This window comes from Miniopterus natalensis, chromosome 11 (genome assembly GCF_054644295.1).
Source record: "Miniopterus natalensis isolate mMinNat1 chromosome 11, mMinNat1.hap1, whole genome shotgun sequence".
In the NCBI taxonomy this organism is placed as follows: Eukaryota; Metazoa; Chordata; class Mammalia; order Chiroptera; family Miniopteridae; genus Miniopterus; species Miniopterus natalensis.
Window position 1 is genome coordinate 73,016,069 of NC_142091.1, and position 16,210 is coordinate 73,032,278.

A 16,210-nucleotide genomic window follows, 5' to 3' on the forward strand; every position below is an offset into this window, starting at 1 on the left:
CCTTTCGGCAGCCTTGTGAAGCAGGCCAGGTTTGGGACAATAGGGCAAAGGCTAACAATGCAACTTGTCTCTAGTCCTCCAGTCCTGACACACGATGGCTTTCCCTTTGGCCCTCCCCTCCTCAGGTCCCAGGCCTTTTCACAGCACCCTGCCTTTTCTTCCCACCCAAGGTAAAGGCAGCAAAACAAGGGGTCTCCAAGGGACCCAAGCAGTCCAGCCCCAATGTCCCCACTCATCCTGAGAACTGTCCAGCACCTGACAGATAAATCAGCTGTCTAAAGACTAGAAGTGACAAGGGCTCATTACTTCACAAGGTGGTCCATTCTAATACTGAACATCTCTAACAGTTAAAAAGGAATTCCTTTGTCCTCAGCTAAAATGAATTTCCCTAAATTCCCAACAATCACTTTGATCCTCTGTGGCCACACAACATGAATCTAATCTGTCTGTCCCAGATCAGCCTTGTGTTACATGAAGACGGAGCTCAGGTGCCCTGGTCTTCTCCAGGGGCCCTAACCTGGACTGACTTCAATAAACTTACATGCATTACTGTCAAAAGCCAGAGGGATGGGTGGGTGGGAAGCATTCAACTGAGAGGCTGCACTTTGGAGCCAAACTGGGGGAACTGGGAAAGATGACTTTTCAAGGTCAGCAAGGCTCAGAACAGTGAGTCTGGCAAGACGCCATTCCCTAAGCGCCAGGGAAGGTACAGACCCCACCCACCCAAAGCATCCTGTCAACAAGAACAGGTAGAGCCAGGGGAGAGTTCAGGCATTGCTTCCCTGCATCTTGAGGGAAGAGTATGAGCTGTCTCACTCTACTCCACTAAACTCAGTCAATAACTGTTCATAAATAATTTATTGTCATTAGAATCCTAAGTGCTAGAGATGAAATACCTAAACTGAACCTCTGAGCAGTACAATTCTCAGACTAGTGCATTTTAGAAAGTTCTTTTCTTAGTTTTAAATTGAAAAAAAATTTCACTGGAAAGGAGCGAAAGACAGAACAAATGGACAAGAGGACTCAGGGAGTTTGGGGCCCTCATTCCCCATGACTGGAGTGTCATAAGGAGAGGATAAGGTGGGAGGAGTCACTGCGAGAGTACACTTCCCACTGCTGCATTTGGAAGACTCACTGGCTGCTCTTTCTGAAGAAATATCTAAATGGGAAGAGAGAGCTGCAAAAAAGAAAGCAAAACAGGTTGAGACTCTAGAGGTCCCCTTCTCTTCTCCCAGGTCACATTAGGGCTCCATTAGCTAGGGCATTTTTGCTCTGGGGAACCACTCAATGGAAATTCAAGTCTGGACCAACATTTGAAAAGGAACCCAAATTAGATTATACTCAGGCGGGGGAAATAAAGAATTGCTGAGCTCTAGACAGACAAAGGGATTTGCTAACTGCCCTCTGTGAAAGGGACGCTGAAGACTCAGGGGGGAGAATGGAAGCATTTTGGTAACCAAATCACCTAAATGAGCCTAGTACAATGGGAATAATCTCTGTCCAAGCAGCATTTACGGAACCAGGCCCAATGCTGGGCACACTGGGTAGGGTGGGGTGTGTACAAATGAACAAAGTGCAGTTTTATTAAATTCACAGTTAGGGGCCCTGTGCTCAATCTCATTTTCACCTATCCTGCAAGAAATAGAGACTATGCATGTAATCTGCTTTCTTTTCTACTCTAATTTCCCAGAGAGACCCAATGCGGCAGACTCTGGAGCTACTTCACCCTGGGTCTCAGTTTGATGGCAGGAGAGGAGCCTGTCTTACCTTAAAAACCCAAAGAAGCCACTGGTTCCCAGGTCTGTGGGTCCTCTAGGTGAAGGTGGATTGCTCTGCTGCAATGGTGAGCTAATCTCTCCTGCTAGGCTGTCCTCCCACCTAGAGCCTGCAAGGAAAACACTCAGTCAGGGAAAGGCCACTTTCATGTGAGCAAAAGGCAAGATACTTGGCATGAGCCAAGGGCAACCTCACATGAGCCAAGGGCAGCCTCACACCAGGATTTTTTGAAGCCAGGTGAATTGTTTGTTCTGAATTTCCCAAGTTCATCTCAGCTCAGTAAGATGCTATTCAGACCTTGGAGTATTTTCAAAGTCAGACCCTGAAATCTGTACACTATTCAAGTCCCAGCCACCCCCCATGGCGGGTGTCTTCACACGGAATGACTTGTTGGAGATCTCACTTGCTTACACCCTGCACCTGTGATGACTGCATCCATACTGAATGCCCAGGCCGAGTGAAAGATCATCAAGTTAGAAGGGCAACACTGCGACATGCATTCCCAGCCTTGCCAAGCATCTGCTGCACCTTCAGTATTAACACCAACACCCCGAAGGGAAGAGAAGAGAGCAATCCTAGAGAGTGTTCTCCAATAAGATGAAAAAGTGAAACACCCCTTCCAACTTTTCTATAGAACTTATCACCCCACATGGAAATGTTCTGAAACATTGTGGGCATCAGTTTCACTATTAAAAGCATGGGAAGGACATGTACTGCCTCCCTTCACTTCTCATGGGAGCCGGGTGTGAGGTGGTTTCTATTACTCAAGGGCAGGCCCCCAGACTGGAGGGTGGCCAACAGGCACCTCCACAGGAGTGAGGCACATGGCCCACCAAGCATGCCCAGACTCAGAGCTCTGTGCTGCTCTGCTCACCAGAAAACTAAAAGGGACAGAACAATTATTAAAGGTGAATAAATGCATTTCCCAGAACCTACCCCGTTCCTGGACATCAGTGCCATCAAATGTTGGAGTCTCCTGATATTCCTGCTGGGTGTCTCTTTCCCTGCTCTGATAAAAAGAGGACCAAGAAAAGTTTTAAATTTCACTCCTATACAGCTTGGGGGTCTGAATGCTATTTGCTGGAGAACTGATTTCACATCAGCACTGGGGCTGGCTTCTGACTGCCAGGCAAGTTCTATATTTCCTTCTGTACGACTGTCCTTTTCCCATTTCAGCTTCCTGAACATGGTCCTTCCAAAATCACAAGATTTAAGAGCTGAGAATAAACCAACCTGGGCCTAATTTATCATTACATAGTAATGAGTGCCAACTATTAATAAGGATAGAATATTGAGGTTTCAGAAATCAGGAGGACCTTAATTTTACTGTGGACAAATGTATAATCTATGTGGTAAAACTGACACATAGACTAAGTATTATAAGATGGTGTGATAAGACTACCCCACGAGTCTATATAGAGTGCTGTGGTCGATGAGGAAGATGTGAATAGAGCGGGTGGCAGTTAGTCAAGGAAGACTTCACAGCGGAAGTGCTATTTGAATGGAGCCTTGATGGATAAGTGGGATTTTGTCAAAATGGGGGTTAATGGGGGTGAGGAGATGGTCAGAGAGAGCAGGCCATTCCAGACAGGGACGTGATGTACAAAGGCACAGTGCCATTACGAGTAAATATGATCAGCATGGTTAGAGCTGGCGCAGGGGAAGCATGGTCACAGCATAAGCAATCAGCACACAACACAATCGCATGACTTCTCCTTGTGCTATCCCTTTATAGAGCTTCCTTTTGACATCCTACAACCTGGTTCCAAGCCCACATTTCCAGTAGACACTGTGCTAGTCAGAAACATCGATCATATGTTTTCTTTGGGAATCTCTACCAACTGACCACTGCCCTCACCTGGGCAGAACCTGAGGGCCCGACCACCAAGCAGTGCCGGGGAGCTCTTTGAGCCGTTTTGCTGGTGAAGAATTCTGTAGCAAGCGGCTGCAGACTATCAGGGTAGGTCTGGCAGGCAGAAGCATGGCAAGCCCTTAGGGAAGCTAGAATATAGCCCCCATCCTAAGCATAAGCTGCTATTTCTGATATGAGCTTTTCCACAAACCATCAAATTCTAGACCGCATAGACAGTCACTTAAGTCATATTCCTATAAAAGTGAAAGGAAACTCTAGGAAGGGAGAAGACCATCTCTTACCTCTTCTAGACAGGGCTGATATGGAACTCAGAGGGCCCCGCTCTAATTTCTAGCATGAGGGAATGATTCTTACAAATTAATGAAACTGGTTTGGGGCTTAAATCCTGTTAAAACTGGTTTGAGGCATTGACCCTAATGAAAGCATCTAGTAAGGCTGGTAGTGGGAACCAGAAGGCAAAGGCCCTAAGACAGAGGTAAAGCCTACTTCTGAACCAGGGGGGATTTCCCTCACAAGATAATTTAGCTTCCCTATTCTCCTGAAATCTTGCGAGAGGTCTTAGGCAAATGTCAAGAGAGGAAAAAACATTATAGCCTGAAATAAGACTGAGGGCACCATCTGGGACATCCAATGTACACAATACCCTGAAAACCACACACAAGGTTGTCTTCTGTATGTTTGGGGCCAGATATGCTTAGAAGTACAATTCAAGCAGAGATGGAAAAAGCAAAACAAAGCAAAAAAACCTATACACACAGCAGTGTTTCACCTCTGGATGATTCTTCTGTCCTCACCCATTTTTTATCCTTCCACCCTCTGGATCTCTAGGTCTGGGACCTGGGGTAACAAAGGGAATGAATGGGTCTGCCCTTCCTTCCTATTCTCCCCAAAACGCCTTTTACGGAACAGAGACTTTATTCAGATATGTGTTGTATTCTTCTAAGCTTTCCCCACATAGGCTTTCAATGTGTTCAGACGTGCATAACCCACACTGTGATCCTACATCCTAACTTCTATCAAAGGGGAGAGAAAATTTTAAAGCATTGGACCATAGGAGCAAATTCAATTTTTCCAGCTCAAGTGACTTACACTGAGAGTCACTGTGATCACGTTAGTTTAGGAAAAATCCTTGCCCTGGGAACAGGCCTACAATGGAGACAGTCTTTGGGCTTTGAGTCAAAATCAATAAACATGTTCCTTTTCGTTTTTTTGCAAAGAGTTTTTGCTAAACTCAGTATCAGGTTGAAAAGTTAATTATGTTGAATAAGAAACTGTGGGTACTGTTCTTGAGGGAGATGATTTGTCAAACTAAGAATAGGAAGGTATGAAGGGTAGAGAGTGAAGGAAATGTTCCTTTAGCAGTAATCATCTTGGTTGTATAAAACATCTTTGTTCTCCAGGGCTTCATATACCCCTGTTGTACTTCTTCGGTTTTTCTTCCTTCTCTAAAGGATGAGAGGATAGAAGAGGGTAACTATCTACCTAAAATCACTCTGTCAGCCATTTGGCCACAGCACAAGGAGGCCCTGTAGCCCACTCCTGCCCACACAGGTAGAAGTCTGAGTCCCAAAGGGTACAATCTTCCTCCAACTAAATGGTAAACTCCTAGAAAGAAACCAAATTTTACATGTTTAGGCACACCCCTGAATCTAACACAACACCTTGCAAACAGGAGACAGAAGAACCATTTCGGAATGAAAATCATTTCATTTTTCTACTTAAAATTGTTTTAGGGAATTCCTGTAATCTTGAAGGTAGCCGTAAGGCTTTTCATGATCCAGCCAGTGTGGACCTCTCCAGTACCATTTCCCAGCACTCCAAGCTCCAGGGACACCGGCTTGCACTCACCAAAAGCACTGTACTCCCTCCTCTTGGCCTTAATTCTTTGAGCTACTGTGAGCTACTATAGGAACCCTCCCTCACAGCCACCTAGTCTGAGTGAGGTTCTCCTTTGCGGCCCCTTTGTACCCTGTGCTTCCTTTATTCCTGCACATAGTTCATCTATCAGTAATTGTCTGCCTACCTTTATATTGTTGGCACTTCTCTTTAGGAGAGATTGTGATATCCCTGGCACATAGCAGACTCAGTAAAAGTTTGTTGAACGAATGCATATATAAATGTGTACTCACTAACTGATCATGTTATGGGTCCTGGGAAGGCGAGGGAGGTGAGTTAAGAGTGTTTGTATACTTAAGGTAAGACCTACTTTGGAGAGAGATATGAGAAGAAAAAGGCATCAATAACAGCTATTTGGAGAGAGGGAAAAGAAAAAGGGTGCTATTTTAGAGGCTATTTGGAGACCACTATGGAAAAGCAGCCCTGAAATGGAGGAGCAGCAAAGAGATAAATATCTAAATGGAGAATAGACCTCAGAATGAAATAAAAGATGATTAGGACCAGTCCATCACTGCTCTAAATAAGTTTTCTCTTATGTGTGTCCTGTGCTTTTACATGCCTAGCTAGTCTGTAAAACCTAGATGTTCCTAGACTCAGACCCCAATATAGATGAAGGCAAAAAGGTTTCCAAAGAGAAAGTTCTATACTGGATCCTACCTCAATTCAACAGACCTCTTTTCTTATTTCAACTACAAGTACAAGAAGCAGCTTTTTAAGCTGAGAAGAATTAACAAAAGGACTCATCGATGTGTACAGTGTTATGCAGCTACTTTTGGGACAGGCTGTGGCCAGGACGGAATGGTTAAAAGTTGTTCCACAGACAGTGAAACCTGAGAATGAGTTCAGTCAATTCAGTCTGTACTAAGGACCAAGATGTGCTGGTAACAGGAATCCTGACTTGCTTGTAGCAGAGTGGGAACGGTCAAGAGCCTCGAAGCCTCCACTGTAGTGCTTACCCTCCTGGTTTCCATAAGGAGCTTCTTGTTGCTGGAACCTTGGCTGGAAGTCCTCATCTTGGCCCTGAGGTGGGGGGAAAAGCCCAGGAAATGTTACTGGCAGCAGCAACATCACCACATTCAAGCAAATGGGGCTCAAATGAATATTTCAGCAGGTTGGCTATTTTTATACCAGTCCTGGCCTGCAGAATAAATTGTGTGACCAAATCCTCTTTGGGTGCTGCTTTAATTCACAGTAGAATCCCAATTTGAGATATTCAGGGATCTAGTAGTTGAGAAAAGGGAAGTGGATTGACAGCAGGTATCAGATTTTGAAATATCTGATCGTACATCAAAACCCAGAGAAAGGTAAGATGTGAAGCTTTGTCTCCACAGAAAATTCAGTCAAACGGAACTGAGCAAAGCTTCACACCTCCAAGTACCCTCACATTCCACCTGGCTGAGAAAGGAGTTTCCTAATTCTTCTCCACCATGTGCATTAGAACATTAGGAGGGTGTAGAAATCAGCTCCCTCATGGTCTACTTTCACTAGTCCTGTATGTCTTGGGACCCACACAGACCCAGGAAAAAAGCAGCTGCTCTCTGTGAACCTGGGCTGAAAGCACTTTGGGCTGGGGAGCAAACCACACCTTGGATTATTCCAGCAGCCCTCTCTGGGTGCTACTAAGAACTGAATTGTTTTACTGATTCATTCTGTCCCTGACAGAGAATCAAAAGAAAATAAGTAGCCTCCTCAATTGCAACTTCAACATGTTAGGGATGTGCTCAATATTCCACCTAATATCGCAGCACCTCACCTGATAATTGATACATACCCTCTTGCAGACATTTATATATATATATATATATATATTTTTTTTTTTTAAATCCTCACCTGAGGAAATTTTTTCTGTTGCTTTTTCAGAGAGAGTGGAAGGGGGAGAGAGAGAAAGAAACATCGATGTGAGAGAGACACTGATTGGTTACCTCCTGCACGTGTCCCGACCTGGGCCAGGGATCAAACCTGCAACTGAGGTATATGCCCTTGACTTGAATCATACAGAGACCCTTTAGTCCAAGGGCAGACACTCTGAGCCAAACTGGCTAGGGAGCAGACATTTATATCTTAGACTGGACTATCTTTTAAGGTAGACTTCTAAAAGCTTACTGCTCACTAGGTAAGACAGAATTACATTTTATTTGTTTTGTGTTCTTGTATAATATCCTGGGACTTCTTAAATCGTGTGCCTTCTGATTGCATTTTCTGGTAGTACGACCATAGTAAGTACTCAATGAATACGTGTTGGACACAATTGTATAGATCTGATTGCATTTCTTGTCAGCCTTCGTCTTAATGAACAGAAGAATCCTGTTTTGCTGAGGAAAGGACTGTATTCAAATTACATTGCAAATATCAACTTGCTTCCTTCCCTTAGTCCATCCACTGGAATAGGCAGGTACCAATGAAGCCCTGAGAGAGAAGGTGACTCGCCCAAGGACAAGATCAACCAGCAGCAACAGCTGGCAAGGCCTAACTAGAATGCAGGATTTTGACTCTCTCCCAACACCACTGACCTGTCCAGCGCTGGCCTGCTGGGGGAGCTGGACACTTCCATGCGTTTTCGTTTCTTCTTCATGGCTCCTGCTGCTTTCTTCTCAGCTAGGACCTTCAGAGAGGAACCAGACGCCCATGAATCCTCCTTTTCCAGAGCTGTTCAGTTCATGAGGGCACAGTGAACTCCCCATCTTTAAGTTGTCAAAGGCAACTTTGCCAACTTTGCAAGTAAGGGTAGACATTCTGTTAGTCTTAGAAATTTATCCAAGGGGGAAAAGATGGTTTCATGTATCCAATTCTTTTTTTCTTTTTTTTAAAATTTAGTTACTGATTTTAGAGACAGAAAGGAAGGGGGGGCGGGGAGAAACATCAGTTTGTTGTTTCACTTATTTATGTATTCATTGGTTGCTTTTTGTATGTGCCCTGACCGGGGATCAAACCCACAACCTTGGCATATGGGGACAATGCTCTAACCAACTGAGCTATCCGGCCAGGGCTCATGTGTCCAATTCTGATTGAACCTGGGCAGCAAAAAGGGAAAAAGTAAGAGGAAGAGACGAGAGAAGGATTTTTTAGACAACATGAAGCAATAAAGGCAATTTTCACATTATATACAAAAGGCAAACTTACCAACCCAAGAGGACTGTCCTTTATTGGTTTCCCTGCAACAGGAAATTTAAACGTCATAATGGATCGAAACACTGTTTCACCTGGATTTCTGGCTACCATTTACTTGTTTTACTATACAAAACCTCTGTGTATACGCTTTCCTCTTCTGCCTGGTACCACTTATCCTAGAAATAGTCTTCAAAAGTATCTTTCTCCCCTATTTTAGAACTATTATCATCTACAAGCTGAAAATTTAGAGTTTGATTCACACTGTATTCTAATGAGATGCCACTTAAAAAGGGGGTCCCTACTATGAAATAAAAGGTGGAACTTCAAGCATCAGTAACAAATTAACTGGGGAGATATTTTGAGGCAAGGCCTTTGTACTCTTTTCCAAATCAACCTGGCAGGTGTCTACTTGTTCCTCTATAAGTAAAAATTGTGATGGCCCTTAGAGATTAAAAATTGTGAGATACCACTAAAATGAAAGTCACTGAATACTCTAAAATGGAAGGAAGCACTCATATAATAAATAGGTCTCTTCCACTGAGTGATTACTGTCAGACTTTGTACTTACTTTCCATCTTCCATATTTATATATTTAATAGTTTTAACAACTCAACAAGATAGGTACTATTCTTCTTCACCATTTCACAAAGGAGGCACAGAAAAATTAAAATTAAATTTATCTAAAAATTAAATTTAAAAAATGTATCTCAGGTGAGGATTAAACAAAATAATTATCGAAGGTCACACAGACTCAGTGGCAAAGCCACCAGGATTTGAACCAGGCCATCTGGCTTGGAGCACATGCTCCTGACCTCTGCACTGTGTGGTACTGGCCCAGCCTGGCTGACATTCTGCCGTATTCAGCTTGCACTGCTAACCCACGGAAGCTCAACCTTCTCCTTTTATTTCTTCACCACCCACACTTCCATCACTCCACTTACCAGGTGACAGGTTTTCATGAAACCATTTCATCTCCACGTATAGAGTCAAAACAAATGGGTAGGGGACCAAGACGATTTCCCCGTGTTTGAATTTCAAGCGGGACACTCTCTCCCATTTGCTTTTATCTGGGAAACAGTGCTAAGGAATGAGGAAAGAAGTCAATATGAATCCCTGAGTACTTTTTAGGGATAAGACTCTTTCTCCTTTCCCTGACTTACCCTCCAAACTACCTAACGGTTTGTTGCTTCCATTTCAACCTACAATGTAAGTTGTAGCTCATTCCTATCCAGAAATGAAAGGATACAGGGAAATACAATGAAGTGTTCTGTAGCAAATGGCTGCAGATTGTCCAAATTTCCCAAGACCACACGAATGGAATCCTGAAAAAAATATTTGAAATGACTAATCCTGTCTAGTGTCAGCCAATCTTTCCATTTATACTTGTCCCTGTTCTTTACATACCCCATATTCTATTAAAGCTGAACTATTTACTGTTCCCTAAATGTGGCTTCTGTATCTCCATTTCTATGCTCTTGCATAGTCCATTCCCTCTGCCTGAAATGCCCTTTCCATCCATCAGCTTATGTCTAAGTCCTACCTACCTTTAAGGTACACTTCAAAGCCATCTCCAGAAAATTTCCCTCAATTCTCCAAGTTGTAATTAACTGGCCTTGGGCCTTTACTACATTCCATCTATATATGTTTTATTTTCCTTACTGAGAAATCTCCTCAGGTAGAATATATACCTGATTTATTTTAGTACCCCTTCCATGGTGTCTACCATAGTGGATGATACAAAACAGGTCTCCAGTAAACATATACTGAATGAACGAATAATCCTGGTATTTACTGATACATAGTTATATTGCCTTTGCTTAAGTCAAACCTTTTCTTCTACTATTTTAAAATCTTAATCAATTAATCTCTAATTAACCTAGGCTTATTACTAATTAAACAATTTGGTATCATAAAAAGACTACTAGACTTCTATAGGGGGAAAAATCTGAATCTCAGTCCTAACTTTGTCATTTCCTCTCTCATTTGGGCTCATTTACTCATATTTGGGCTCAAAGAAGGCAGAAATTGTGTCTTATTTATCTTTCTCTGTACTAAGCATAGTATCAAGCTTATAATTTTTAATATCTAATGTTTTGATACATATTAATTTAACACTCACTAAAAACCCTATGAGATAGACACTTGTATTATCCCCATTTTACAATAAGGAAACTAAGATAGAGAAGTGAAGTAACTTATTCAAGGTTCATAGCTAATAATGGTGGAGCCAAGATATAAAACCAGGTAGTGGGGTTCCAGAACTTACACTCTTAACAATTAGGCTACACTGCCTATCACTAAATGTTTCCTAAATGAATGAAAGAGAATAACATCTGCCTCAAAACTAATGACAGCAAGAGAAAGAGAACATATAAAAAGCACTTTGAAAACTTTACTATGTGGCAGGCACTGCACACATCTATTTCTAATCCTTACCACAATCTTGAAAACAGGCATTATCTATTTCCCTGATTGACAAGTAAGGAAACAGACTCAGGGAAGGTAGGTCACTTGCCCAAAGTTACCTGTGAAGGCAGCACTGGAATTCAAATCCAGTCTGACTGGCTCTAAAGTCTATGCCCGTTCCACTTTACTATGCTGTCTTGAGTTCTCTGCCCAAATTAAGTGAAGCAAAGTGAAATAAATTCTGCTCTACTCACAATTAAGACAAGCAAAAAACTGTCATGGTCCTATATTGTTATTTATAACGATGTCTCTGAGGTCCTGCAAGATCCTAATATATCTTTCAACACTTACCCAAAGAACCACAAGTATCTTTAAGGCTATGACTCAAATTTTTGGTTTCACAGAGTATTTGTGTATTTAATTATATTTGAATTCTTTGAAATGTGGCAGCATATGTCTTCATAAACCACAATAGTCTTAAATCACTGAGTTGTGAAGTTAGAAGAGAATAAACTACTTTAAAACTCTATCAATGAGGCAATCAAGATCCAGAGAAATAAGTGATTTGCTGAGGGCCACACAGCTAATTAGTGGCTCAGCCAGGACTGGAATCCAGGGCCAGTTCCCAGAACTCTAACCCCTAGCCCAGTGCTTTTACCAATACAAAAATGTCCACCTGCTCAGTCTTCTTCCTGTGGGAAAACCTAAAGCTAGAGAAGCTGGGCAGAAAAGGAATGAAAATGAAGTAGGAATAAAGCAATGGCAAATGTTTCCAATTAAAATGAAGACACAGCAGCCTTGTCTCTCTATTTACACTGGAGTTTCCTGAACGTCAAGTACCAGGCAGCGGTTGGGATGGTGAGGTTTCTCTGAGCCCTGGAAGGCGGCAGTTCTTCCAGTTCTCCAGAAGCTTTCTCTATGCCAGCTGCCACAAAAGAGAGCTGCACAGGGCTGGAAACTCTGGTAGAAACAAAATAACTCGGCCTGAAAGGTGCTGACACTTCAACTAGGAAAACTGAGAAAGGATATAGGCTTTAATTTCCCTGGAAAAACAGTAAAATTTCTTTGCAGAGGAAATGTGGCAGGGAGAAGTAATCAAGTGGAGGTTGTGACTCAGTTGGTAAGAAATAATTAAAATCTGGATATGGATGCATCCTTGGCTTAAAGAATTACTTTCCCAGAAGCTGTCAGCTTCTTTCCCTACCTCCAGCTCCTGGACGACGACTTCCTTATTTTCTATATCTTCCCCTCTAGAAGGTAAATAAACAAGAGGTAAGTAAGCCAAGAAGAAAAACTCTGGAGACAACAGAAAGTAGAGCAAAAATAACACTTCCACTGAGCTAAAGAAACATGACTAAATAATAAATGTCTGTGCTGACCCAGTACTCATGGGAGGAAGTGATCACCTAGGTGGTGTGGTCTGAGAATAGGTACAAGGCTATATACCAAAGTATCTTCTCCACTAACTTGCCAAGACCTGAAATTCCCACTGTGAAAGTTATTAATTTGTTAGACCATTTGTACTCAAGTATAGTTTGATGACTCCTAGGGGTCCTCAAGACCCTTTAAAGGGGTCTCCAAGGGCAAACTTATTATTTTCATAATAATACTAAGATGTTATTTGCCTTTTTCAGTGTGCTAACATTTGTAATCATTAGTACAAAAACAATGGTGAGCAAAATTGCTGGTGTCTTAGCATAAGTCGAGCCAGTTACACTAAACCATACTAACAGTTGTAGTGATCATTACTGCCACACAGGGAAAAAAATCCAGTTTCATTTAATATCCCTGAGGGAGAAGTAAAAATTTAATCTCAACCTTTGAATGCATGTCTTTTAAATATGTTATGTGATAAAGTGGGAAGCATGCATAAAGCACTTCTGCCTACAGAAATATCAGAGTTGTCTGGAGGAAAAGCACTTGTGCAACTAAGCTGCAAACAACTAGCTGCTCTTTTCATGGAACAGTATTTTTTTTAAAATATGTTTTTATTGATTTCAGAGAGGAAGGGAGAGGGAGAGAGAAACATCAATGATGAGAGTCATTGATTGGCTGCCTCCTGCACACCCCCTACTGGGCATGGAGCCCTCAACCTTGCATGTGCCCTGACCGAGAATCCGGTGGTGACCTCATGGTTCATGGGTTGACACTCAACCATTGAGCTACACCGCCAGTCTGGAACAGAATTTTTTTTTTTTTTTTTTTGGTTAATCCTCACCTGAGGATGTTTTTTCTATTGCTTGTTTTTTAGAGAGTATAAGGTAGGGAGGGGAAAAGAGAGGGAGAGAAAGAGAAACATTGATGTGAGAGAGACACATCAATTGGTTGTCCCATATGTGCCCCAACAGGGGCTGGGGATCAAAACTGCAACCTAGGTACGCGCCCTTGACTGGGAATCGAACCTGTGACCCTTTGGTGTACAGGCCGATGCTCTATCCACTGAGCCACACAGGCCAGGGCTCACAGAGCAGCATTTTAATGATCAGTTGACACACAAAGTATGGTTATTATTCAGACTTGGTAATGTGACATTTCCTCAAAAATGAACAGTAAGTTTATCAATTCAAGTATTTGTTGTCAAATGATGAGTGATAGTATTTGTCATCAATGATAAATTTTGGGATTTCAAGCAAAAATTTGCACTTTAGAAAACTTCTGTCCACCACAATGAGGTTGGCAGGTTCCAAATACTTAAAATATTTTTCTGATGAGACAGTAGTGATATTAGCAAATATGATTTTTTGATATTGTACAGGCATACCTCATTTCATTGTGCTTTGCTTTATTGTGCTTCATAGATGTTGCCCTTTTTAAAAATTCAAGGCAAAACTCTCCACCGGCAAAAAGATTACGGTTTGCTTTACTGTGGTGGTCTGGAACCAAACCCACAATATCTCCAAGGTATGCCTGTATAATGAAATGTGTTGCTATTTGGATGATCTGCATAAGTCAGTGAACCAATGTTTTCCAAATGACCAATGAAACACATTGTTACAAAATCATTCTAGGTAAAAGATTCATTCAAAGAACAAGAATGACCAATGAATTTTAATGCAGCAGAGTTCAAAAAGTCCATTGATATAATTTCAGATTTCACATTGCAATTATCCTTTAAAAAACTACCACAGTAAAAAGTAAAAAGCCCTGGCTGGGTAGCTCAGTTGGTTAGAGTGTTGCCAAATATGCCAAGGTTGGAGGTTCGATCTCTGGTCAGGGCACATACAAGAAGCAACCAGTGAATGCGTAAGTGGAACAATAAATTAATGTTTCTCTCTCTAAAATCAATAAATTAATACATTTTAAAATTGTAGTAAAATTTGCCATTTTAACCATTTTTGAGTATATGATTCAGTAGTATTAATTACATTTACAGCCCATGGTGTGCAACCATCACCACTATCTATTTCCAAAGCTTATCTCCCCAAACAGAAATATTATACTCATTATGTAGTAATTCCCAATTCTCCCCTCCATCCAGCCCCTGATGACCTCTAATTTACTTTTGTCTCTGAATTTTCGTATTCTAATATTTCATAGAAGTAGAATCATACAGTATCCGTCCTTCTGTTACTGGCTTATTTCTTTAGCATAATGTTTCAAAGTTCATCCATGCTGTACATGTATCTGAATTTCATTCCTTTTGCAACTTGTCTTTATGGCTGAATAATATCCCATTGTATATATGTATATATACCACACATATAACCACATTTTATTTATCCATTTACCTGCTGATGAACACTTTAGCTGTTTTCACCTTCTGGCTATTGTGAATAATGCTGTTATAAACGCTGTTGTACAATTTTACCTAAGAGTGAAACTACTGGGTCACATGGTAATTCTGTTTAACTTCTTGAGGAACCGCCAAACTGTTTTCCATAGTGGCTACACTATTTTATTTCCACCAGCAATATACGAAGATTCCAATTTCTCCACATCTTTGCCAACAACTGTTATTTTCCATTTAAAACATATTATAGCCCTGGCTGGTGCAGTTCGGTTGGTTGAGCGTCATCCCATGCACCCAAAGGCTACTAGTTCAATTCCTGGTCAGGGTGCATACCCAGGTGGAGGGTTTGATCCCTGGTCAGGGTGCATACGGGAGGCAACCGATCCATGTTTCTCTCTCACATCAATGTTTCTCTCTCTCTCCCTTCCTCTCTCTCTCCCTCTCCCTTCCTCTCTCTCTCTCAAATCAGTTTAAAGAACATTTAATGATATATATTTTAAATTAGTAGGTATGTTAATTTTTCTATTTTAATTTTTATATGATAAATATTGACAGCTATAACCCACATAATCAAAAACTTTGGGATACTCAATAATTGTAAGAGTGCAAAGAGGTTCTGAGGTAAAAAATTTTGAGAACCAGTGCCCCAAAGGTATGTCATCACTAATTTAGAAACATACACGAGTAATAACATATGGAATATAAAATACCTGGGAAATAAAGTCCTACAAGGTGCTACTTCAAGCCAGTCTCCTGGACTGGGTGAAGACAGAGAAGGGATGATGACCTGTGAGAAAATGCACTAACCTGTTTGCAAAGGCTACCCCTCCTAGCTTTAAATTTACCTGATGCTGTTGCCATATCTGATTTTCAATTTATATACATTGGATCCTGAATGAAGAAATCTTGTCTCTGGAAATGGGTAGGTGAAGGGTTTTAAACTCATTGCTCCCAAACAATAGCCTAAATAAAGTAGAAATATTAGAAAATTATTAAAAAGGTAAAGATGGCTCCTTATGTATGAAAAGAAAACTTGCCCAATCTGTAGCATTCTTTATGAGTAAAATGTCCAACACTTAGCACTACTGCCTATGTCCCAGGCTCAGTTCTGATATTCATCACCTGGACCGTTCTCCTACCCGCATGGGGAGTATACATGCTGTTTTGGGACGATCTCTATACTTGGAAGTCAAAAGTCCTGAGCAAGTTTTGTCATTTACCTTACAACCTTGTGCACATCACTTTTCTTTCATGAAAATAATACTAACATCTGATGACTCACAGGGTTTAAATATCTATCCCCAAATATCTGTTGAGTCTATTCTGCTGCCTGTCCTCACTTTCCCTGTAACCTAGGCCAACGTGAACAGGGCTCAAGCCAAATTATGAAACAATCTAAAGGATATACCAGTAAGTGGCAC

The 16,210-nt window shown here is 41.5% G+C and overlaps 1 protein-coding gene across 1 annotated transcript; it reads right to left on the minus strand.

Moving 5' to 3' along the window:
- Window positions 1-1,131: 1,131 nt before the first annotated feature.
- On the minus strand, window positions 1,132-15,735 carry MAJIN (membrane anchored junction protein). Its single transcript, XM_087822411.1, has 10 exons — window positions 15,635-15,735; window positions 12,264-12,309; window positions 9,900-9,975; window positions 9,595-9,720; window positions 8,666-8,697; window positions 8,056-8,147; window positions 6,502-6,565; window positions 2,713-2,785; window positions 1,768-1,885; window positions 1,132-1,177 (listed from the first exon to the last, which is right to left on the minus strand). Exons 1-10 carry the CDS (start codon window positions 15,733-15,735, stop codon window positions 1,132-1,134), a joined length of 774 nt encoding a protein of 257 aa, XP_087678537.1.
- Window positions 15,736-16,210: the final 475 nt, after the last annotated feature.